Here is a 27461-nt window from a genome sequence, read left to right as displayed (position 1 = left end):
TTGCATAGGCCGACATTTCCTTGGAAAATGTCTCAAGAAGAAAGCATTTCTGAAACGACTACACGAGAGAAAATGAAATGTGGCATGTAAATATAATAATAATAATAATAATAATATGCCATTTAGCAGACGCTTTTATCCAAAGCGACTTACAGTCATGTGTGCATAAATTTTTACGTATGGGTGGTCCCGGGGATCGAACCCACTACCCTGGCGTTACAAGTGCCATGCTCTACCAATTGAGCTACAGAGGACCAGTGGATTACTATTGGGTAATTAGGGCATTATCATTCTTGCTGTTGCTTCCTCTCAATGTAGCTCATATTGACGCTTCCAAACGTATTACATTTGGGTTACCTGTACCTGTGTTTAAGGATTAGTACGCAGGTTGGCATTTATTGAGATGACTAATGTACTGGAGGCAGCTCTGCAGAGTGGTCACTAGCTGGTACAGCCACAAAGTCATAAAATCTGATTTTAACCTTAAACCCTAACCTTAGCCACACTGCTAACCCTAATGTCTAACCCTAACCTTAAATTAAGACCGAAAGCTAATTTTTGTTTTCATGAGTTTTTATGATATAGCCAATTTTGACTTTGCAGCTGGCCCATCTAGCGGAAACCGCTCAGTTCTGCCTCTAGGGCAAGACTCATGACAATAAACGTCAACCTGCGATTAGTACATCACTGGAACAGCCCTGCACTAACATAGACTTAAGCCGTCTGTGGGGGATATTAGCTGTTTTGAAAGCAAACTGAATTCCATTGGACTTACAATTTTGGCAGAGGGTAGATGTGATGAGTTGACCTTGGTTACCATCTCTGGAGGGTATGTCTACATAGTTTGGCAGATGTCATCGACCCCTGTCAGAGAACTATTTGAAAGTGTCCTGTTCCATCTCCACTTCACTGCGCGGGGCTCGGCCATCACCTTGCGATTGATTGACAAGGAGCGTGACCCCGGACAAGGACTGAAAAGTTGTGCAGCTGTGGCTTCTAATATAGAGATGGATTGGGAGTGGCAGATGCAACATTTGCTGTTGATTCTGTGCTTGAATGTTGCAGAGAAGGGAACAAAGTATTATTGCTTTGGTAGGAGATCATAGCTGGTTAGTGAGGGACTGGTCAGTGGTCGCTATGCTAAATGTTCACAGAACATTAATTACTCAGTAGATGTGATATGTAAACACATATTTTGTTTCAATCATTGACCAGGCAGCAAACCAGACTACTGTCAAATCAAATCAAATGTTATTTGCCGCATGCGCCGAATACAACAGGTGTAGACATTACCGTGAAATGCTTACTTACAGCCCTTAACCAACAATGCATTTATTTTTTTAATAAAAAAGTAAAATAAAACAACAACAAAAGTGTTGGAAAAAAAAGAGCAGAAGTAAAATAAAATAACAGTAGGGAGGCTATATACAGGGGGGTACCGGTGCAGAGTCAATGTGCGGGGGCACCGGCTAGTTGAGGTAATATGTACATGTGGGTAGAGTTAAAGTGACTATGCATAAATAATTAACAGAGTAGCAGCAGCGTAAAAAGATGGGGTGGGGGTGTGGGTGGGGGGGCCGTGCAAGTAGTCCGGGTAGCCATGATTAGCTGTTCAGGAGTCTTATGGCTTGGGGGTAGACGCTGTTGAGAAGCCTTTTGGACCTAGACTTGGCGCTCCGGTACCGCTTGCCGTGTGGTAGCAGAGAGAACAGTCTATGACTAGGGTGGCTGGAGTCTTTGACAATTTTGAGGACCTTCCTCTGACACCGCCTGGTATAGAGGTCCTGGATGGCAGGAAACTTGGCCCCAGTGATGTACTGGGCCGTACGCACTACCCTCTGTAGTGCCTTGCGGTCGGAGGCCGAGCAGTTGCCATACTAGGCGGTGATGCAACCAGTCAGGATGCTCTCGATGGTGCAGCTGTAGAACTTTTCGAGGATACTGTATTCACAAATGACCATTCTGATCAATTATTCCTGACAACTCCCATTGTGACCATGGATTTCCTTAATACATCTTTGATTGTTTTACAAGCGTGACTCCAATATATGCATCCAGCAGCCCACACACACCAAAAAAGAACAATGTAGCCTCACTTTTGGCATGGATCAGGGTGGCAGGACTGAGATGAAAGACACCCACTGGTAGGAAATATGCTACCGACCCAGCAGTCTGGCACCAATCCCTCTGTTCCACCCGCATGTTCTCCTCCACTGTAACAATCTGAAGGTGCCACTATGTTTGAAACACAGCAAACAAAGTCCTCTCTTCACATTTATGGGATATGCTGTACATTTTTCGAGGCATTTGTTATCTCAACTGAGCTAATTTCTAATGTAATTCTGAGAGATAGTGATGCATGATCCGCTACGCATGAGTTACGATATCAGAGCAAGATCAACTTCTCTCTGCAGGTTGAGATGTGAAGTCTGAACATGGAAAATAAGTATTAGTGCTGTATTCCGTCCACTGTCTCTTATGGGGTCACGTATAGAGCTTATATACTGTTAAGAGTTTTACAGGAGCCCCTCATCAGTTGTTCTCACATGCCTGGCCTCATATAGCTAGGTGAGTGAGTGAGTGAGTGAGGAGGGTAGCTTGATGCAGTTCAAAATGATGATTAATCATGCATAGTTCCACTCTGTTTTTAATGACTTAGCTTTGGCTCCATGCGTTGTTCCTTGAACCATTGAGGAAGGTACAATGAGTTCACATAATATGGTTCATATTTTGTTTCTGTCTTGCTTGCTCTCCATTTGACTTACTTAAGCTATACTATAATTCAAGTGGATCTATAGAAATAAAATCCTGACTGTTTCTGCCTTGCTTGTCATTTGAACTGAGTGAGAAAAATCGAGAAACCATTAACCTAAGACCAGAAATATGCCAGCCATAATACATTTATAGGAAAAGTAAAAAAGCACCTGTCCCAGTAATCACGGGTTTGCCAGGGTCCCGGGTAGCTGGATTATATCGCCTTGCACATGGTGGGATTTGGTATATGACAGTATGCCACTAGCACACGGAGTCCGTAACCCAATCACACATACTATTTGGAGAATGCATGGCTTTTCCCAAAGCACAAATAGGTTTTCAGTACACTACACATATGCTGCCCCTCGCAGTACCCACACTAGGTCCCCTGGGAGGGGTATCCATTTACCAGAGCCCAAATGGAATGAAATGCACAGTGGGCTGTTAGCTAGCTCTTCGTTAAGACTCACTGTAATGATTTGAGCAACTGTGTTCTGGAGATACATGTGGTGCGCGGTGTGGACCGAATGGCCTGTCAATGTATTCGGGAATCTCCTTTTTTTGATGAAGGCACATTGATTTAGCAGACTGATTGTAATGGAGCAAGGCTAGGTCTGTCTCATTGGCAGCAGATGTTGATATAAAAAAGCTTAACATTGTCTCAGGCTTTTCACTCCCAATCCTAATAACCCAAGGAGGGTATCAATCATGAGGTGATACATTTGGAAACATTAGCAACGGGCAATCATCCCTTTTGGCAACAGTCCGTTCTAGTGCTAACACATGCGTAGCTACTGACAATGAAGTCAGGGTGGAAAAAGGACAACTAGGTAAAGATTGAGCCACGGCATCGCCTGAAGGGAGGCCTAATTTATCAACCAATCTCCATCTGAATCAATTGCAGTCTGGTGACCGGTCAGCCGGTTATCAGTAAAGGTGTGACGCCCTTTTTTCTTTTCCCCCACCGGCAAGCCAAATATCTGCTCAGCTGTTTCTCATAGATAACAGCATTAAAATAACCCAATCTATCATGTCACCCCATTTGTCAAACTCCATCTTTCATTCTACTCAGCTTGATGGACAATGTTTGTTCTACAATTTGTCTCCCCTCCCACCTGTTGACAGGCCTTAGGTCATTGAGTTGGCTTGTATCTGGCACAGATTGGAGATCAGATGGTGGCAATGGATATTTATAGTCCCAGTAATGAGTCAGATACTATGTACATAGTGATGGTAAATAATATACTGTGGTCCTGGGGTACCAACATAACAATCATAACCCTAACATACTGTAATCATGCATATTAGTACCACAATAATTTGTAAGAAGTGGGCCAAGTAATAACTTTTCATCTTATATCGACTGTAATCAGTTTAAGAAGTCAGATATTGAGGCTGTATTCGGAAGTGATTTGATTGTCTGTCCACATTGTTCTTGGCAACATTACAATACTCACAATTGAGAGCATGTAGCAACTTGTCCCAAAAGGAATGGACCCCATGCCAGTACAGTGACGTGAGTGTGAAGGTACTAGACACATGAGTGTTACCTCAGCAAGAGAAGAGTATCCTGTGTAATGTCATGGTGTGGAGCTGTGAAAATAATCATACATGGCGCTGTTTGTTTTCTCAATATCTGACAGAGTGAAAGTGTGACAGGTGGAGCTAAATTCAAACGCCTCAAGATATACTTTTTGACATTTCAAGGCGTGACATTGTTATAATGGATGTTGTTTTGCTATCATTTCCTAAAATGCATTTGTAATCTACTTCTGTGATTTCTTTAATCTCACTAAACTAACTTCCTCAAGATGATGAATGACAAATCAAGAGGAATCTTTCATCTTGAGTGCACCCATATGGTTCAAGTAGCTAGAGGAACTGTAGGGCAGTCAGGGTGTGTCAAATGTACTGTACATACAACACGTCAACACCACACCTGTGAAAAAATCTTACCTTCCAGTGTATAAAAAAGGCAAACATGAAGAGAAAGGCGGTATTAGCAAAAACCTGACCTCATTAAAGACCTGACATCATTAAAGAACAAATCATGAGTAATAATAGTGGGCTTAAAAGAAGGAAAAAAATACTTCAGTCAATCAAAGTAGTTACATAATATCTGCCCTTTCAACTTCCTTTAAATTATAGTGCTCTATGGGTGTCTCAGTAGTCCTCTCCTTGAGGCTTCCACTCCTTGTCTCTACTGCAATGATGTGAAAGAACTAGACAGGTGAGAGCTACAGCAGGCATCCTCCATATTATTTCACCTCCACAGTTTTTAGGTTTGAACAGTTGAAGTCGATGACAGGAAGAGAGGCAGCAACATCAGAACTTTGAGACATGCCCTTTGTCCCCTTCACCCTGAAGCAATTACTAATGTACCTTTTTTTTTTCTTAAACCAGGTCATAAATGGGCTCGTCCCATCTCTAGAAATACAGTAACTGCAGTTTCTTCTCATAACATAACATGTTTACCAAGATGGAAATTAGCATTTCTAAGACTGCATTTGAATGTAAGAGTGCTTTAGAGCAAACCTCTGTTTTCTCAGGCATCCATCTAGGAGGAAATTAGACAGCATTTTTTGCTGTAAGTGCATTCGCACATGAATATTAATGATCTCTAAAGATAAAAATCAAAGCTTTTAGTACTGGTTTCTGCTATTATAATTCCGCATTTGTATAATTTTTTTCTCTAACGTTTGTCTTATGCAATGGGTTATTTTTGGAGGAAAACAGACACACATGATTTAGCACCTGTTTTATTAGCAGCCACAGTTAAGTGAAAAAGGCTGTGGGCCCTTTGACGAATTGGGACAGTCAGAAGCTTAATGACCTGTGGAGGCTGTTAAAAAGGGAACTGAACACTGAGTGTTTAGCACTCGTCTGCCTATGTCATTTACAGCCTTCAGTTTAAGGAAACTGAAATGTACAAAATGAGATATTTCACTTGTTCGCACAACATCACCTAAATCAGGGATCATCAACTAGATTCAGAAGCATGATTTTTTTTGTTGTTGAGCGGATGGTTGGTGGGCCGGAACATAATTACAAATAATATGTAAACTGTTTGACTAAAACATAATCATTTCAAACCTTGCTTACATTTGTGTACGATCAATCATGTGTCTGTCTATTATGCGTGAGAATACTTGGGAACAGATTTCTTAAATTAAAATCACTTGGAGCTGATTTCCTGGTGTTTTTACAGTCTTATGTCCAAAAAAAAAATATATATATATATATACAGTGGGGAGAACAAGTATTTGATACACTGCCGATTTTGCAGGTTTTCCTACTTACAAAGCATGTAGAGGTCTGTAATTTGTATCATAGGTACACTTCAACTGTGAGAGACGGAATCTAAAACAAAAATCCAGAAAATCACATTGTATGATTTTTAAGTAATTAATTTGCATTTTATTGCATGACATAAGTATTTGATCACCTACCAACCAGTAAGAATTTCAGCTCTCACAGACCTGTTAGTTTTTCTTTAAGAAGCCCTCCTGTTCTCCACTCATTACCTGTATTAACTGCACCTGCTTGAACTTGTTATCTGTATAAAAGACACCTGTCCACACACTCAATCAAACAGACTCCAACCTCTCCACAATGGCCAAGACCAGAGAGCTGTGTAAGGACATTAGGGATAGGCTACAGGACAATAGGCAAGCAGCTTGGTGAGAAGGCAACAACTGTTGGCGCAATTATTAGAAAATGGAAGAAGTTCAAGATGACGGTCAATCACCTTCGGTCTGGGGCTCCATGCAAGATGTCACCTCATGGGGCATCAATGATCATGAGGAAGGTGAGGGATCAGCCCAGAACTACACGGCAGGACCTGGTCAATGACCTGAAGAGAGCTGGGACCACAGTCTCAAAGAAAACGATTAGTAACACACTACGCCGTCATGGATTAAAATCCTGCAGTGCACGCAAGGTCCCCCTGCTCAAGCCAGCGCATGTCCAGGCCCGTCTGAAGTTTGCCAATGACCATCTGGATGATCCAGAGGAGGAATGGGAGAAGGTCATGTGGTCTGATGAGACAAAAATAGAGCTTTTTGGTCTAAACTCCACTTGCCGTGTTTGGAGGAAGAAGAAGGATGAGTACAACCCCAAGATCACCACCCCAACCGTGAAGCATGGAGGTGGAAACATCATTCTTTGGGGATGCTTTTCTGCAAAGGGGACAGGACGACTGCACCATATTGAGGGGAGGATGGATGGGGCCATGTATCGCGAGATCTTGGCCAACAACCTCCTTCCCTCAGTAAGAGCATTGAAGATTGGTCGTGGCTGGGTCTTCCAGCATGACAACGACCGAAACACACAGCCAGGGCAACTAAGGAGTGGCTCCGTAAGAAGCATCTCAAGGTCCTGGAGTGGCCTAGCCAGTCTCCAGACCTGAACCCAATAGAAAATCTTTGGAGGGAGCTGAAAGTCTGTATTGCTCAGCGACAGCCCCAAAACCTGAAGGATCTGGAGAAGGTCTGTATGGAGGAGTGGGCCAAAATCCCTGCTGCAGTGTGTGCAAACCTGGTCAAGACCTACAGGAAACGTATGATCTCTGTAATTGCAAACAAAGGTTTCTGTACCAAATATTAAGTTCTGCTTTTCTGATGTATCAAATACTTATGTCATGCAATAAAATGCAAATTAATTACTTAAAAATCATACAATGTGATTTTCTGGATTTTTGTTTTAGATTCCATCACTCACAGTTGAAGTGTACCTATGATAAAAATTACAGACCTCTACATGCTTTGTAAGTAGGAAAATCTGCCAAATCGGCAGTGTATCAAATACATGTTCTCCCCACTGTGTATATATATATATATATATATATATATATATATATAATTTTGCTCAGAAAACTTTGGGGGCCAAACTTTGGGGGCCAAATGAAACCACCAGTTGGGGAACCCCTGCCCTAAGTACTCCTCAGGCATTAGTCAAAGTAAGTGTATGTTTTGGTGGGTGGAGGCCGGGGGCGGGTGAAAGGCCATATCATTGGGTTTAATTGAAGGCCATGTGCGTTGGGCTTTGAGGCGTAATGTACTGTACTGTAGGGACTAATGAAGGGTAATGTGCTTAGTGCTGAACGATTAACCAAAATGTTGGTTATTTTGTTGGATTTAATGAAACGAATAGACCGATGTCTGTTGAATTATTTTAATTCCATTTCGTTAGTTCTATAGAGGTGAGAGGTTGACTTGGAATTAAATAATAAAGTCATCAAATAAAACTAATGTAATATACACAACTGAAATATTTTATTAAAGTAATGTAAATATATTATGGTTAATATGTGATAAGCAGTAATGGCAGTCACTACCATCATGAGACTTTTATTAATAGTTTTTTTCTGTTACATTTTAAAAAAAACATTTTATTTAGTCATTTAGCAGACATTCTTATCCAGAGCGACTTACAGTTAGTGAGTGCGTACATAAAAAATAATAATAATAATCATACTGGCCCCCCGTGAGAATCGAACCCACAAACCTGGAGTTGCAAACGCCATGCTCTACCAACTGAGCTACATCCCTGCCGGCCATTCCCTCCCCTACCCTGGACGACGCTGGGCCAATTGTGCGCCGCCCCGTGGGTCTCCCGGTCGCGGACGGCTACGACAGAGCCTGGATTCGAACCAGGATCTCTAGTAGCACAGCTAGCACTGCGATGCAGAGCCTTAGACCACATAATTCATAGGGCATTTAATGTTTAAAAAATTAAGTAATTGAAACCGAAATCGAAGATCGTGATTATTTTTTAAATAATCGAACCTTGAACTGAACTGACCTCAAAAAGTACTAATCGCTCAGCACTAACTGTACTGTAGGGACTAATGAAGGGTAATGTACTGTACTGTAGGGACTAATGAAGGGTAATGTACTGTACTGTACTGTAGGGACTAATGAAGGGTAGTGTACTGTACTGTACTGTAGGGACTAATGAAGGGTAATGTACTGTACTGTACTGTAGGGACTAATGAAGGGTAATGTATTGTACTGTACTGTAGGGACTAATGAAGGGTAATGTACTGTACTGTACTGTAGGGACTAATGGCTGGATTAGGGCGAAAGTAGAGCAGGAATGGGGTCGGTGGACTATGTGAGGTTACGGGTGAAGGTTATTCAATAGTATGTCTATTCTACAATGGCTCATCATTCAAACAGTCAGTAGGTATCAAACTTCACCAAGTAGAACAAAGATCCTGAGGTGGAATTGATGGTACATGTGACCTGTCACCCAGCATGGAGCATAGAACTGACCAAATATAGTACATAGAAACAATATTGTGAGTTCATTCATTAACTGTGTGGGCAACAGATGAAAACATCTGTTAACTGACCACATTATGATTATATCAGGGGGTCATGATTACTGCTCTGAGCTGCTGAGTATACAGAAACTAACTTACTTACTCACCTGCAGGAATGAAGTCAGTGCCCCTTGCAGACTTTTGCACTAAAAAACATTAGTTTCCATTTTGTAACCCTCAAACTGCTACTTAGGTCAACTACTCTAAATAACCATGTACAAATATGCTTGGCTTTACAAAGCCAAGATATGCCAAGTTGAAAGTGATGGGAAAACTGCACAAACACACACACAACGTCCATATTTAGTAAGACATAGAGTTTTGGCTCTCGGGCAATGGAAAGTAATCGGCTGACTCCCTACTTTCATTACCTTGGGCTCTCAGGCCACTCGATCCCCACTGCTGCTTCCCTTCCCCAGACAGCTGGACTCTGGGTTATGGGAGCCTGGTGGGGCGGTCATTAATTAGAAGTACAGGGTAACCCTCTTAAAGAAACAGATCTATATCTCGGAGACAAAAGCAGAGCCATAACATTTGTTTTTTAATTGCCCAGATTAAAATGTTCTTCGGTGCTTGTCACCCCTTTCCTGGCTAGGATTATTTTAAAAAAAAACATCTGCAGCTGAATATCACGTTAGACCTTTTGAAAAGCTTTGCCCAGATTCACTTGCATATCTCCAAGCGTATTAAAGGGTTGATCATAAATTCTGTTTTTTTATGTACCTACATTTAGCAAAAATGAACCTCCCAACTTTTCAATCTCCGGCTGCTGTAGGTGGCTGCAATCTGTTTTCAAGGGCATGACGTAGGAAAATGAAATCAGTGTGGTCTTTGGTGAGAAGTCACAAGTAGAGCTTTTCATTTATAAACTAAGATTACAGGTAATGGACTGTGGGAGGAACATGTGTGAAGCTGAGGCTCTCCGTGGAGTGTGAATGTGAGTATTGTCCAAGCTGCAACCGGAGATATAGCCAACCAATTAGTTACCAGCCCAGAGTTGGGCACTTTCTGTGTTAAAATAATCTCAAAAGTTCACCCCACCTCTCTTATACGTTAACTTCACACGTTATCAAGAACTCCACTGTGGAACTATTTCAAGGTGGTCATTGCGAATTGAGTGTTCTGTTTTTGGGTCTAAAGAGCTGCTATGTACAAAGTGGGACTACAATCACACGTCTGTCTTCAGTGTCCAACTCTATCCAACAACCTGGATCTCTAATCAGCCTTAAATAGCAGTATGTGGATCTTGAGACTCAAGCTGTGTACCAATAAGGCCTGCCCAGATAAAACTGTAATTTACTCCAAACATCCAGCTGTCCGTTTCAACAGATGTGACTACAAAGGGGCCCGGAGCAGCCTCCGCCATAAGACCTCACAGCTGTGAAGAGAACTTTAAAAAAGATTTGGCCTGTCTGTCAACGGGCTGGTGCTGAGCCAGACAGAGGGTTAGGCTTGTCTCCCGGTGTTTGTAAGACACATCTCGAACCTCCCATTCTCCTCCTAACCTATTACGTCTTCTGTGAAACAAGAATTATCTTTGATATCTACTCATTTTGACAGCTAATGCAGAAATTAAGGCAAATCTGTCCCGCCAACAATGGCAGTGTTTGTTTTAGCATTTGGAAGGTCTGATATACTTTTCTGGATAACTAGACTGCCTTTGATTTAGCCAACAAGCTATAGATAACAGCTTTGACAGTGTCCCACAAAAGATACGTTTGTAAAAGATAAGTTTGATTGTGAGGACTGGTTACAGTTCGCAAGCTGTCGCTGTCACTCCCAGTAGAAGTATTTTACACCATGAAAACGTTCAACTGTTCATCCGTATCTAACAACTTAACACTGTCAAAATGATGAGCATAATTGTTATTCTTAAATACAAAAGAAGCCATTCTGTGGGATTGATCAGATAGCAGCTTGTGCTTCTCTGTGATGGTTGGCACACAGGTGATGTCATGTCTAAGTGCGGACCTAGGGGTTAAGGGTCAGAATCCATGGGGTCAAGCTGTTGCCTGCACGCAAATATAAATCCTGTAGTGAAAGTATTAGTGAGGCGGTAGAAGCGACACCTGATCTTCTTTTTGAAGAGGCCAGACATGAGTGTCTGCACTAATTAGAGGGTTGCCCAAATTGTTGAGGGACAGGGACCATTTGTAACTGGAGCAGAGCCCTTGTGTGGCGTACAGATGTAGGATCTTAATTTGAGCCAGTTTGCTACAACAGGAAAATAACCCTGCTGCAACAAATGTGAATTGTTATGTGAGTATAATTAATGGATGATTTTTGTAGGGGTTATAAGGGAAAATCTGACATTTCAAAGTGGAAATTCCAAAAATCAGAAGCCTCTTTAAACCTAAAATATACTGTTTAAAAGTTTGACAGGTTCTTCTGCAACAGGGTGATCAAATGAAGATCCTTCATCTGTACGATTCAGTCACTAGAATGGCAAGAGCCGAAGTGTCGAAAGAGTTCAATTTAGCTTTGGTGTGTCTCATTTTCACACAACCGCATGTGCTCACACGCTCTCACACGCACGCTAGCAGGGTGAGTATAGAAGAAGACCTCATCACCTCGGCTAACGTTCAACAAATTGCGGTTAATGTTCAAATTACGTTTGTTTCTCTCAGGACCATGCCTTTAAACTGAGTGATTTGTTACAGAGATTTATAGATTATGCCCCTTTATTACTCAAAGTAATGCGAATCCTGCAGTGGCACGCACTTCTAAAGCCCTGTTTGAGCCTGAGTGTTTCATATGTCTTCATTTTACCCAGGGGTATGTGTTTCTGAGTCATAAAAAAAACATGCTTGCCTGTATTAATGTGAATTTCATGTGAATTAATCAATATTTCACAGAGCTCTTAGGCCGCCATAATACTGTGCCTGAAATACCTGGAGGGTGTGCAGGCAATCCAATGGTTCAATCCAGATTCCCTCAAACTCATTCTAATTGTTTAATCCAAATACCCTCCATCTTGGATTTTGGATGCCATTTTCAGGAATCACCAATACATAGCTTCAGGCATCCCATAAAAATAAAAAGGTCTTGACATTTCCTCAAACTGTGTACATCAAGGGCACGAACATGGTCCCTGTAAACTTGCCAAATACAGTGGGGAAAAAAAGTATTTAGTCAGCCACCAATTGTGCAAGTTCTCCCACTTAAAAAGATGAGAGAGGCCTGTAATTTTCATCATAGGTACACGTCAACTATGACAGACAAAATGAGGAAAGAAAATCCAGAAAATCACATTGTAGGATTTTTAATGAATTTATTTGCAAATTATGGTGGGAAATAAGTATTTGGTCAATAACAAAAGTTTCTCAATACTTTTTGTTATATACCCTTTGTTGGCAATGACACAGGTCAAACGTTTTCTGTAAGTCTTCACAAGGTTTTCACACACTGTTGCTGGTATTTTGGCCCATTCCTCCATGCAGATCTCCTCTAGAGCAGTGATGTTTTGGGGCTGTCGCTGGGCAACACAGACTTTCAACTCCCTCCAAAGATTTTCTATGGGGTTGAGATCTGGAGACTGGCTAGGCCACTCCAGGACCTTGAAATGCTTCTTACGAAGCCACTCCTTCGTTGCCCGGGTGGTGTGTTTGGGATCATTGTCATGCTGAAAGACCCAGCCACGTTTCATCTTCAATGCCCTTGCTGATGGAAGGAGGTTTTCACTCAAAATCTCACGATACATGGCCCCATTCATTCTTTCCTTTACACGGATCAGTCGTCCTGGTCCCTTTGCAGAAAAACAGCCCCAAAGCATGATGTTTCCACCCCCATGCTTCACAGTAGGTATGGTGTTCTTTGGCTGCAACTCAGCATTCTTTGTCCTCCAAACACGACGAGTTGAGTTTTTACCAAAAAGTTATATTTTGGTTTCATCTGACCATATGACATTCTCCCAATCCTCTTCTGGATCATCCAAATGCACTCTAGCAAACTTCAGACAGGCCTGGACATGTACTGGCTTAAGCAGGGGGACACGTCTGGCACTGCAGGATTTGAGTCCCTGGCGGCGTAGTGTGTTACTGATGGTAGGCTTTGTTACTTTGGTCCCAGCTCTCTGCAGGTCATTCACTAGGTACCCCCGTGTGGTTCTGGGATTTTTGCTCACCGTTGTGATCATTTTGACCCCACGGGGTGAGATCTTGCGTGGAGCCCCAGATCGAGGGAGATTATCAGTGGTCTTGTATGTCTTCCATTTCCTAATAATTGCTCCCACAGTTGATTTCTTCAAACCAAGCTGCTTACCTATTGCAGATTCAGTCTTCCCAGCCTGGTACAGGTCTACAATTTTGTTTCTGGTGTCCTTTGACAGCTCTTTGGTCTTGGCCATAGTGGAGTTTGGAGTGTGACTGTTTGAGGTTGTGGACAGGTGTGTTTTATACTGATAACAAGTTCAAACAGGTGCCATTAATACAGGTAACGAGTGGAGGACAGAGGAGCCTCTTAAAGAAGAAGTTCTTGTTTGTAGGTGACCAAATACTTATTTTCCACCATAATTTGCAAATAAATTAATTTAAAATCCTACAATGTGATTTCTGGATTTTTTTTCCTCAATTTGTCTGTCATAGTTGACGTGTACCTATGATGAAAATTACAGGCCTCTCTCAACTTTTTAAGTGGGAGAACTTGCACAATTGGTGGCTGACTAAATACTTTTTTCCCCCACTGTATGCTAAATCTGAAGAGCCAGGTTTACAATCTGTCCATGTTAGCAACAGCTTTACAGTGTACCATCAAGGCAACAGTTGGACTGAAGTCAAATATAGACTCATCAAGTTGTAATAGTGATACTGCATGGCATTTTCACAAGCGTCACAGTTGGTCTGCCCTGAGAGAGAGAGATAGAGAGAGAGAGAGAGACTTGCCCGGTGTCCAGTTGGGCCATCCGATGGCATCCGCAGTGCTAACAGAGGGCCACTCCTGGTCCCATGCTGTGATTGACTGAGGACACCAGGGAAAGTACATATCCTCTGGGGTAGACGGGTGAAATTTCCCCCTCACCTGGTAGGCTGTCAAAGGTTTGAGTCATGCTTTCAATCAAATCTCAGTGATGTTCACCATTGATTTTGTCTTCGACACTAGCCAAAGTGGTTTTCACATGTTGTCAGGAGATAAGATGTTGTGAGTTGAAGGGTTTACTTTAGAAGACATAGTCAGTATATGACCATGACTCTTGTCTTTAGATGTGGAAGTTACACAATTCACATAAGGATGCCTTTTGTAGACTAAAACCAACCCAAATACACTCACCTACAAACACACATTAAGACATCTACACCCATAAAACAGTGCCATGACTCAGCCAGCCTGCCGTGCTCTGTCATCCCTTCCTCACCCGTAGCATCGGTGACCTCTCCAGGGAATTCAGGTGTCAAGCTTCATGTTTAGTCTCATACAGGAGCATATGCTCGGCAGATTGAATTGTTACAGAAGGCAGTGGTCCCATGCAGCCAAATTATTTTGTAATGGCATGAAAAAATCCCATGCCGTGTTACAGCAACTTTTTGTCTGACCGACTGTAAACCCAAAGGCAATAAATATCCCAAAGCAAGGCCTGGAATTTACTGCACCTGTAGTAACCACCACTAAGCTGTAATAAGCAACAGATGTGCGAGCCATTGCTTTGGCCTGAAAGCAGGAAGAATAAACAATAATTAATTGTTGGGTATTGTTTCATCACCTGAGCAAAGCGGCTTGGATACTGTTGTTTAGGCACTCATAACGACTTTTGATTAGCGGGTAACACGGGTAAAATAAAAACTATTTCGATTCAGTGCCCTGATGGTTCTCGTGTCGTTTTATAGGAAGGGAAATAACTGTCACGACCACTTAGGCTTGACGTCGGACACCGATGCGAGACAGTCGAAGGTGCAGGCGGCACGGTGTTGAATTGTCAGATTTTTGCTGTTACATGTGAAAATGAACAAGCGTGACCCTCATGTCAATGCAATCCATAGCAATTAGATACAGTTTACCTCTAACCAGTGCCAACTGAAATGGATAATTATTACTGTAACCTCTGAGAACCTTCCATTAAACTCAGAGTAGAATGCTAACTGTTTTGTGGGAGTTGAGGTGTGTTGTGGTCTGACATAAATAGTGCTGGTGTATTAGGGGAGCCAAAGTTATGTTTGACATGTATTACACCACATGTCTGCTAGATAAGCTCATTGCTACAGGGTTTCTGTAATGTGATATATTTATGATGATAATGAAAACATTATAATTTTGTGTTGTTACAGCAAAGCCAGAGGAGGTTTTGTTGTTCCACTGTGATAGGACACATAGAGCATGCCCACAGGCTGCAATTTCATATTGTATGTGTGTGCATGCTCTTGAGTATGATTGAGCATTTATGCATGAGTGTTGTGGAATGTGACTATGGGTAATTGTATATTAGTGTGGATGTGGGCGTCCCTCTATGTCCCTCAATGTGCATGTCCATGTGAGCACTCACTCACTGTCATCTGTTTTGGGCATGGAAAGGTTAATGTTTAACAGAGGTAGCATAGATCCGAATGGTTTACCCAGTAACGTGTGAACAAAGCACAATGGTAGCACTGTATAGGCCTATTTATTCAAACTCATATCCTCCCTTAATCGTGGTTACACTTTCCTCGCAGGAGAAAAAGAAAAGTGGGTCAAGGAAAAGTCATGTTTGAGGTAATTCACTCCGGGGACAGGCCTCTGATCATTATGTGACATTGGTTAACCTGGAGAGTGAGGTCATTTGGAAGTCTGGGTTTCACCCAGAAACGGACAGACCTAGAGGACCACAGTGTTTCCCCCAGCAGTGTTGGGGGGAAGGGGGCGTGGCACGGTTTTAAAGGCCCTCCTCCTGGCCGCAGAGACAAAATGTTGCTGTTTTAAAGCTGCAATTTTACACATTGGGACAGAGAGAACATTTTACAGTTTTAAAGCTAGTTTCCTGCAATTCTACACATTTGTCATGGGGCTGAGAGAAAAATTGCGGTTTCAAAGCAAATTTCCTGCAATTATACACATTTTGCAATGGCTTATGCTTTGTTCTTATGTTACCTGAGTGACTCAAACGTTATACATTTTTGGAATTTCAGATTCTCTCTGTCTAGTTCTTATTTTGGTGGTTGTTGGTTCTCAAAGATGATTTTATAAAAAATATATGTTTTTGATATTTTAGTCATTTAAAGTTTACACTGAAAACATTTTGCCATCTAGCGCCGGTGCACCGCTGCTAAATGCATTTCGGGGAAACGCTGGTCCATGTGTGCGGTGGCTAAACGAGGGCCAGTTAATGGAAAAGTTGAAAGGGCAACTTATAAAAGCTGTATTATTTATGAGAAAATAATGAAAATGGAGGTTGAACATGGGTATGTAAAATAAAGATTGTTTGTAATCTCATACTGTACTGTAATCAAAGAAAATGTTTGCAAGTGGAATCTGGCAATGAACTACAAAGGATCAACAAAATTGTTCGAGTACATATTTCCTCCTCCCCATTTATTACAGTAAAGACACACTGTAACTGTACCATCAGTGGGCTAGCGCCAAATGCATCCCATGACATTTTCACATGCAAATAGAACTTGATTTGTATAGTATATCAGACTGTGGTTTTTAAAGGTTCAACATGCAACATAATATCCCTTTTGGTTTTGAGGATAGAGTAGCATATCACTTTTTCTCCCCACGTGTCTAAAAACCTTTTCATCAAGGCATAACCTCCATTTTTTAAAATCCTTTTTCCCCTCCTTCCCTCTTTCTCACTGACAGTGAGGCCAGATTTTCCTTTGAAATTTCTACCCTTAATTACAGTCTTATTAAACAGGCATTCCATTCAGCGTTTAACAGATTTTTCCCCAAGGAATTATGTTTGGGAATGATCCCAAATGCACGTCTATTTATAATTGCACCAAGTATGTTTTTCATGGGGTTGGTTGTTCGCTCAACCTACATTAAAACCATGTGTATCCTACTATGCTTACTGTGCCACATGTCCACATCTACTGTATATCTGAGGTTGTGTGTTAAAGGACACATATTTTCCCATTAATCATTATGTACTTTATGAGCCTCTGTGTTCCCCACACTGTAATATAATAGGAAGGTAATGAAAGACATGCCATTGTGATGGAAGGCCTAGCCTTAATAGCATTAAAGGGCCTATCCACTTGTTGCTTCTATAGCCGTTAGTGGCCCTGCCAGCCAATGAATAGCAAGCGAGCAGTCAGTCAATTGGGCCCGGTGCTGCCGTTACTTGCACCGCCAGATTAAAAGAGCTATCAAACTTTTTTATGGACATCAAAGACATCAAAGAAAAGTTAGCTGAAGCAACAAGTGTGATCTGTTTATCTTTGACTGAGAACATAGTGTTTTGTCTTCTGGAAGAGGTGTATCTGAGGTGTGCAGCCATAAAATACTGCCTGAAGGGTAATAGAACATTTTGTGTGGGATGATATTGCACAAAATGTAATTTTTCTATCTCCGGGGGAGTGCAAGAATCGTCTTGCCGCAACAGCTCGTTTTCCCAAACAAGGTGACTTTTCTTTTTGCCCGCTGTGGTTGATGTTGGAAGGAAAGATTTTTTGACTTCTGTGAAAGAAGCAGTTTGATTGAGAAGTTTTGACGTGCTACCATGTTATTATTTGTGTCTCACATGATTGTCGCTCCCTCTCCTACCTGGCCTGCCACCAACCCTAAATTAAAACATCAAAGTCTTTGGACAGAGTCTGATGTAGGCATTATCTCACCAAGCGGTGTCATCACCATTATAGATCTAATATTTGTGATCGACAGTGCAGTATTTCGTGCCAGAGGAACGGACTGTGACTGTCATCGACACAGATATGGATGTAAAACCTGGATTATAGTGGATCAAAGCGAGTTGGATCTTGGACCAGACTCTTACACACAGTGTCTCTCTGTCGACCACTCCCTCTGTCAGCAATGTTGTCTTTGGACTCTCTGAACACGGTTTTGGGGTTGACATTGAATCATTCTTTGAGATTGTCCAGAGCCAGCGCAGTCAGCACTCATGGCAAACTTAGCATGGCCTGTGTTTTTGTTTCTATCAAAAGCAAATGAGCTGGACATGAATCACGCTTGCCAGATATGAGGCTCTTAAAAATATACTGCAAAATAAAGAGTAATTAAACTCAAAATGTGTCCTAAAATGCAAATGCCTCCACATGCAGTGCCACAAAATGGTTACTCATCCATTTAATCCACTAAGAAACTTCCAATGGCACGTTCCTTCACCAAGACCATTAACGCCCTGCTATTTCCCCTGTAAGAGGGATCTGGAGGGTCTGACCGACACCAGCAGAAACAGCTGTTACCGATGCATAATGTACCATTCCTTGTCAAATCATACTAGGGTAGCAAGATGTAAGATTTTTTCACATCATGGTGCTGTCTTTACCTGACTCTTGAGAAAATGGAAATGCTATGCTGTCCTGCACAATTGAAATCCAATTGTTCATCAGGAAAAGCTTCCCTTCCTCTTATTTCTCAAGGCTGTCTATTTATAAATATGTATATGACATAACAACACTGTTTCCTAGGAGATTGGTTAAGCTCGTTATTGTTGTGTTGATGGGGGCTCAGGTGGGACGCAGGCAGTGTATTATGGGCCGGTGGGGCGGCAGACAGAGAGACGGGTTATTGGCAGTGACTGGAGGTGACAGGCCCTGATGGAGAGGGGGAGCGTAGAGGGGCGGCGGGAGGAGTGTGATTTAAGACCCCTTGGCCACAGGTCCCGGGGGCAACCGGCGTGGGGAGCTTGTTAAAAACCCACAGCACCACCTTCCATTTTAATGGCCCCCGTGTCCAACAAACTTCCTTCCAGGAGTTTATGGAGACGAGATGCGGCATCATAGCTGACAGCAGCAAGAGATTTGCGTAAATTATAGTGTCTGTTAGAAAGGTGCTTTGAGGTTGTTTTTTTCCACTCTGGTTGTAAAATTCACTCAAATACTCTGCACCTACAGGGAAGGACACAGGTGCTGCTTGTAGCAACACTTCGTCTTTTGTCAAACGGGAGAGTGTTCAGGCTAATATTTACTTGACTAAATAAATAAAGTCTAATAGATATGTTGATATTCTCTGTTTAGGCAGGGGCAGTGGACCGATGCTTTACTATACCACATGGCAAACTAGAACAAACATTGGCCCACTCAAATACAGGCCCTAATCATAAGTCACCCTGCTTCAGTGTTTGTAATTAATGTTGTAGTAGTTTTTCTACTAACAAAAGTAGATAATATAATTCAATTTACAGTGATTTCCCTCATTTGTCAGACTGAGACTATAGTGAGAGTTACATTGCAAGCAGGCCTTACATGTTCAATGTTTCTTCCCTTGTTTCCTACTTGTTCCCTTACCGGCCCGAACCAACTTGTTGTGAGTAAAAACGTAGTGTGTGTTGATTCCTTCAAGGATAATTTCATTGATCCATAGCAACTCTCTGAAACAGTGTCGGCTGCATTAGCAGAACATGAAACCGTGGTCTCCGCATTTCAATAAAGAGGTCTCATAACCATTCATTAAGTTTTACTTTTATTACTCCCATTTATTACTTTTTAAATATTATCCGGCTCTGACGATCAATATTCAATAAAAAAGCAATTTAGCTGGTAGCCTCTGTGTAATAAATTATTATTTATCTGTTCGGTGTTCGCATATTTAGCCTTGCAGAACAGTCTGTGCATTCTTCCTCTTTCCTCAGAGATATTCATTTTCTTCATTTTCACGTCTTTTTTCTGTGTTATTGTTGTATTATATTGGAGGTTTTGGAGCTTCCACCCCACTGCACTTCCCATTTATACATGAATACAAGGTTTATTGTTTTAAGTATGGTATTTGACTATTCCAATAAATGGCCATCCAAAAACAGTTATGGTATAGATTTTTTTATCTTAGCCTTGTGTATCAGTAGGTTTCTACCATGTGTCCTGAAATGGCCAACATCTTAAATAAAACTGCAATTACAACCCCAGCAAGGATGAAGTTGACCATTACTGTTCATTTTTACACACTCATCTTCTCTGAAACAACTCGTCTACCAACTTAAATATAACATAAAAGTAACATTCTCATTTCCCAACAATTTTTCCAAGGTGTCCAAGATTCCCAGCATGAGAAGATAATCACAGTCGTAGGAGAGGGAATTATCCATAGTCCGGACTTCCCATTCACCTACCCTAGGAGTACTGTGCTGGTCTGGAGACTAGTGGCCTACAGTGACAACATGAGAATCCACTTGTCCTTCGACGAGAGGTTCGGCCTGGAAGACCCAGAGGATGGAATATGCAAGTAAGATCATAAACGTAAAGGCATATAACATATTGAATAGCCAATATAGCCAAGTCAGCATGTTGTGTTTTACCATGAGGTATACCTGATGGATGTACCGTGCCATTTAATAACTACATTAAATACATGATGTACCATGACATTACGGCGCAGTATACTGCAACTATGCAGTATGTAGGCCTACATGTCCATCTACAGTGGTAGTAGTTTATCTAGTTTTACTCTATGTTTTAGCCAGCTTAGACACTTTTCATCAGGACTACCCTAGTTCAGTTAGCATGCGGAGGCTGTGCGCCGGGGAGCATGACATATGTCATGGCTGTGTTGTGGTCCATTTTTCAAGGTTTAGAGTCAGAGGGCCCATTTGTGAAATTGCCTTTTGCCCCGTGTGACGGCTGATGAAAATTGAAAAGCACAGCCCGAGTGATTTGTTTTGCCGAGGCCATACGGCGTGGGTGCATATTTCGTCGGCAGCAAGTTCCCCTGCATACGGGCCGTGTGATTCGACAAATGGCGGAGAGGTCTTTCCCCTCAGGAGCTAAAGTCTATGACTGGCCTTAGACCCCCCCATATTTTATTTAATACCCCCTTTCAATTACCAGCTACCTTTGTCTCTGTTACTATTCATTAGGAACAGCAGTGCTGAGCCGGTCTGTGATTGATTTCCTTCATGCATTATACTCAGTGTCCTGGTGTCAATACATCCGGTCTGACTGCCCCATCTCTCTCTCCCCATCTCTCTCTCTCTCACTCTCCCTCTCACTCTTTTACACACTGTCTTTCTTTCACACACTCACTCTCTCTTTTACACACTCTCTCCCCATCTCTCTTTTACACTCTCTCTCTCTCTCTCTCTCTCTCTCTCTCTCTCTCTTTTACACTCTCTCTCTCCTTTACACACTCACTCTCTCTCTCTTTTACACACTCACTCTCTCTCCCTATCTCTCTCTCTCCCCATCTCTCTCTCTCTCGCTTTTACACACACTCTCTTTTACACTCTCTCTCTTTTACACACTCACTCTCTCTCTTTTACACACTCTCTCTCTCGCTTTTACAGTCTCTCTCTCTCTTTTACAGTCTCTCTCTCTCGCTCCCCATCTCTCTCTCTCTCTCTCTCTCGCTCTCTCCCCATCTCACTCTCTCTCTCATCTCTCTCCATCTCGCTCTCTCTCTCCATCTCTCTCTCTCATCTCTCTCTCTCTCCATCTCCCTCTCTATCTCCCTCTCTCTCATCTCTCTCCCCATCTCTCTCTCCCTCTCTCTCTCCGTCTCTCTCTTTCCCCATCTCTCTCCCTATCTCGCTCTCTCCATCTCTCTCCCATCTCTCTCTTTTACACACTCTCTCTCTCCTTTACACACTCTCTCTCTCCTTTACACACACACACTCTCTCTCTCTCTCTCTCTCTCTCTCTCTCTCTCTCTCTCTCTCTCTTTACACACTCTCTCTCTCAAATTCAAATTCAAGCTGCTTTATTGGCATGAAAAACATTGTGTCAATATTGCCAAAGCAACAATGTATAAAATAATACAATTATAAACAATAACAAATAATAATATAAGATGGTAGTAAATAATAATGAAAATTAAATACAAAAATAATAACAATAAAATGGTATAAGTCAATAATAGAAATGTAATAAATATAAATATAGAAAATGAAACTATAACTAACTTATAACTAAATAACGGTCATCTTCACCATTACATCAGTACTACAACTACCATCATAATTACTACCACTATTACCACCACCATCATTAAACTGCCATCATTACCATTACCACCCATACCACTACTATTTGGAATGATAAACAACAATAATAATGGTAATAACAATAATAGCAATAACAATAATAATAAGTAAGTTACTATTTACTATGCAGATGTTATTATTCAGTGTCCCTCAGGCTATGGCAGGCAAATACATATTTGGCTGCAAGAGGAGCCATTGCTCCTTCGCCCATGAGTATTTTTAGTTTTTCCTCCGGGTTTAATAAGTTAAAATTTGGAATAAATGTAGTCATTTCTGTGAATAATGAATCTCTTTGTGAGGAATATTTATCACAGTAAAGGAGAAAGTGCATCTCTGTTTCTACCTCCCCTGTCGTGCAGTGACCACATATACAGTGAGGGAAAAAAGTATTTGATCCCCTGCTGATTTTATACGTTTGCTCACTGACAAAGACATGATCAGTCTATAATTCTAATGGTAGGTTTATTTGAACAGTGAGAGACAGAATAACAACAACAAAATCCAGAGAAACGCATGTCAAAAATGTTATAAATTGATTTGCATTTTAATGAGGGAAATAAGTATTTGACCCCTCTGCAAAACATGACTTAGTACTTGGTGGCAAAACCATTGTTGGCAATCACAGAGGTTAGACGTTTCTTGTAGTTGGCCACCAGGTTTGCACACATCTCAGGAGGGATTTTGTCCCACTCCTCTTTGCAGATCTTCTCCAAGTCATTAAGGTTTCGAGGCTGACGTTTGGCAACTCGAACCTTCAGCTCCCTCCACAGATTTTCTATGGGATTAAGGTCTGGAGACTGGCTAGGCCACTCCAGGACCTTTTAATGTGCTTCTTCTTGAGCCACTCCTTTGTTGCCTTGGCCATGTGTTTTGGGACATTGTCATGCTGGAATACCCATCCACGACCCATTTTCAATGCTCTGGCTGAGGGAAGGAGGTTCTCACCCAAGATTTGACGGACAACTTTGATGCTGTGAAGTTGTCCTGTCTCCTTAGCAGAAAAACACCCCCAAAGCATAATGTTTCCTCCTCCTCCAAACACGGCGAGTTGAGTTGATGCCAAAGACCTCGATTTTGGTCTCATCTGACCACAACACTTTCACCCAGTTCTCCTCTGAATCATTCAGATGTTCATTGGCAAACTTCAGACGGGCATGTATATGCACTTTCTTGAGCAGGGGGACCTTGCGGGCGCTGCAGGATTTCAGTCCTTCACGGCGTAGTGTGTTACCAATTGTTTTCTTGGTGACTATGGTCCCAGCTGCCTTGATCATTGACAAGATCCTCCCGTGTAGTTCTGGTCTGATTCCTCACCGTTCTCATGATCATTGCAACTCCACAAGGTGAGATCTTGCATGGAGCCCCAGGCCGAGGGATATTGACAGTTCTTTTGTGTTTCTTCCATTTGCGAATAATCGCACCAACTGTTTTCACCTTCTCACCAAGCTGCTTGGCAATGGTCTTGTAGCCCATTCCAGCCTTGTGTAGGTCTACAATCTTGTCCCTGACATCCTTGGAGAGCTCTTTGGTCTTGGCCATGGTGGAGAGTTTGGAATCTGATTGATTAATTGCTTCTGTGGACAGGTGTCTTTTATACAGGTACCAAGCTGAGATTAGGAGCACTCCCTTTAAGACTGAAATCTTTCTGATTGAGAGGGGGTCAAATACTTATTTCCCTCATTAAAATGCAAATCAATTTATAAAAAATGTTACATGCTTTTTTCAGGATTTTTTTGTTGTTATTCTGTCACTCACTGTTCAAATAAACCTACCATTAAAATGATAGACTGATAATTTCTTTGTCAGTGGGCAAATGTACAAAATCAGTAGGGGATCAAATACTTTTTTCCCTCACTGTACGCTCCTCTTTGGGTAGCCATGTCTTTTTATGTCTTCCGGTTTCAATTGCTAATTGATGGTCACTCAGCCTGTACTTGGTAAGGATCTGACTCTGCTTCGTATCTCTGAGAGAGTAGAGATAGTCAGCCAATTCATATTCTCTGTTTAGTGTCAGATAGCAATTTAGTCGGCTTTGGGATTTTGTTTCGTTTTCCCAATGTTGTAAATATGAGTCCTTTGATTGGTAAATTTTTTTGTTCATTGGAATTCTTTCTTTTGAAGCAGTGCTGGTGTCAGCTTGGTTGGTTAGGTCCAACACCAGCTGACTGAGAAGGCTCGTTTCTGGGCTCAGTTTTTGGGTTTGAAGTGCTTTAAATTGCAGACTTGAATTTGGACTTGAATTTAGATGTAGCCAAAATGTTATTGATCTTTTCTGTATTTTCATTACTACTGGAAAGCGGTCCAATTCTGCCCTACATGCATTAGTTGGTGTATTTCTCTGGACACATTTTAAAGTCCAGTTTATTGAGTGGCCCCCAAACCTCACTTCCGTAAAGAGCTATTGGTAGGATTACACTGTCAAATATTTTGGTCCAAATTCTAATTGGGATGTTGATTTTGAATAATTTCATTTTTATTGCATACAATGCTCTGCAGGCTTTTTCTTTGAGTGCATTCACTGCCATATTAAAGTTTCCCGATGCAGATATGGTCAGACCAAGGTATGTGTAATTTTTGTGTGTTCAATTATGGTGTTGTTCAGGGTGAATTTATATTTGTGTTTCTGATATCTGTTTTTTGGGGGGGAAATCATGATTTTAGATTTTTAGAAATTTACTGCCAGGGCCCAATTATGGCAATATTGCTCTAGAATGTTAAGGTTCTGTTGAAGACCTTCTTTGGTTGCTGAGAGAAGTACCAAGTCATCAGCATATAGCAGGTATTTTACCTCTATGTCAAATAGTGTGAGTCCTGGGGCTGGAGAATGGTCCAACATGTCTGCTAATTCATTGATATAAATGTTGAAAAGATTTTGACTCAAACTGCAGCCTTGTCTCACACCTCGACATTGTGAAACGAATTCTGTTCTTTGGTTCTTGATTTTTATTGCACACTATATTGATTTTTATTGCACACATATATATATATATACAGTGGGGCAAAAAAGTATTTAGTCAGCCACCAATTGTGCAAGTTCTCCCACTTAAAAAGATGAGAGAGGCCTGTAATTTTCATCATAGGTACACGTCAACTATGACAGACAAAATGAGATTTTTTTTCTTCAGAAAATCACATTGTAGGATTTTTTATGAATTTATTTGCAAATTATGGTGGAAAATAAGTATTTGGTCACCTACAAACAAGCAAGATTTCTGGCTCTCACAGACCTGTAACTTCTTCTTTAAGAGGCTCCTCTGTCCTCCACTCGTTACCTGTATTAATGGCACCTGTTTGAACTTGTTATCAGTATAAAATACACCTGTCCACATCCTCAAACAGTCACACTCCAAACTCCACTATGGCCAAGACCAAAGTGCTGTCAAAGGACACCAGAAACAAAATTGTAGACCTGCACCAGGCTGGGAAGACTGAATATGCAATAGGTAAGCAGCTTGGTTTGAAGAAATCAACTGTGGGAGCAATTATTAGGAAATGGAAGACATACAAGACCACTGATAATCTCCCTCGATCTGGGGCTCCACGCAAGATCTCACCCTGTGGGGTCAAAATGATCACAAGAACGGTGAGCAAAAATCCCAGAACCACACAGGGGGACCTAGTGAATGACCTGTTGAGAGCTGGGACCAAAGTAACAAAGCCTACCATCAGTAACACACTACGCCGCCAGGGACTCAAATCCTGCAGTGCCAGACGTGTCCCCCTGCTTAAGCCAGTACATGTCCATGCCCGTCTGAAGTTTGCTAGAGTGCATTTGGATGATCCAGAAGAGGATTGGGAGAATGTCATATGGTCAGATGAAACCAAAATAGAACTTTTTGGTAAAAACTCAACTCGTCGTGTTTGGAGGACAAAGAATGCTGAGTTGCATCCAAAGAACACCATACCTACTGTGAAGCATGGGGGTGGAAACATCATGCTTTGGGGCTGTTTTTTCTGCAAAAGGGACCAGGACGACTGATCCGTGTAAAGGAAAGAATGAATGGGGCCATGTATCGTGAGATTTTGAGTGAAAACCTTCCATCAGCAAGGGCATTGAAGATGGAAACGTGGCTGGGTCTTTCAGCATGACAATGATCCCAAACACACCGCCCGGGCAACGCAGGAGTGGCTTCGTAAGAAGCATTTCAAGGTCCTGGAGTGGCCTAGCCAGTCTCCAGATCTCAACCCCATAGAAAATCTTTGGAGGGAGTTGAAAGTCCGTGTTGCCCAGCGACAGCCCCAAAACATCACTGCTCTAGAGGAGATCTGCATGGAGGAATGGGCCAAAATACCAGCAACAGTGTGTGAAAACCTTGTGAAGACTTACAGAAAACGTTTGACCTGTGTCATTGCCAACAAAGGGTATATAACAAAGTATTGAGAAACTTTTGTTATTGACCAAATACTTATTTTCCACCATAATTTGCAAATAAATTCATTAAAATCCTACAATGTGATTTTCTGGATTTTTTTTCTCATTTTGTCTGTCATAGTTGACGTGTACCTATGATATAAATTACAGGCCTCTCTCATCTTTTTAAGTGGGAGAACTTGCACAATTGGTGGCTGACTAAATACTTTTTTTCCCCACTGTGTATATGTATAATATATATATATATATATATATATATATATATATATATATATATATATATATATATATATATATATATATATATATATATATAGTGGGGAGAACACGTATTTGATACACTGCCAATTTTGCAGGTTTTCCTACTTACAAAGCATGTAGAGGTCTATAATTTTTATCATAGGTACACTTCAACTGTGAGAGACGGAATCTAAAACAAAAATCCAGAAAATCACATTGTATGATTTTTTAAGTAATTAATTTGCATTTTATTGCATGACATAAGTATTTGATACATCAGAAAAGCAGAACTTAATATTTGGTACAGAAACCTTTGTTTGCAATTACAGAGATCATACGTTTCCTGTAGGTCTTGACCAGGTTTGCACACACTGCAGCAGGGATTTTGGCCCACTCCTCCATACAGACCTTCTCCAGATCCTTCAGTTTTCGGGGCTGTCGCTGGGCAATACGGACTTTCAGCTCCCTCCAAAGATTTTCTATTGGGTTCAGGTCTGTTGACTGGCTAGGCCACTCCAGGACCTTGAGATGCCTCTTACAGAGCCACTCCTTAGTTGCCCTGGCTGTGTGTTTCGGGTTGTTGTCATGCGGGAAGACCCAGCCACGACCCATCTTCAATGCTCTTACTGAGGGAAGGAGGTTGTTGGCCAAGATCTCGCGATACATGGCCCCATCCATCCTCCCCTCAATACGGTGCAGTCGTCCTGTCC

General features: G+C 41.6%; 1 protein-coding gene across 1 annotated transcript in view; it reads left to right on the top strand.

The window, feature by feature from the left end:
- The window catches only part of LOC121546234 (platelet-derived growth factor C-like), a 79858-nt gene that overhangs the window by 5880 nt on the left and 46517 nt on the right, over positions 1–27461 (top strand). Inside the window, exon 2 of the mRNA XM_041857336.2 lies at positions 20191–20386. Coding sequence (XP_041713270.1) covers positions 20191–20386 — 196 coding nt within the window. The remainder of the gene's footprint in view (positions 1–20190; positions 20387–27461) is intronic.

The sequence above is a fragment of the Coregonus clupeaformis genome, chromosome 3 (assembly GCF_020615455.1).
Source record: "Coregonus clupeaformis isolate EN_2021a chromosome 3, ASM2061545v1, whole genome shotgun sequence".
Taxonomy (NCBI): domain Eukaryota; kingdom Metazoa; phylum Chordata; class Actinopteri; order Salmoniformes; family Salmonidae; genus Coregonus; species Coregonus clupeaformis.
Note: the sequence above shows the minus strand (reverse complement) of the source record. Positions and strands in the feature narration are given on the sequence as shown.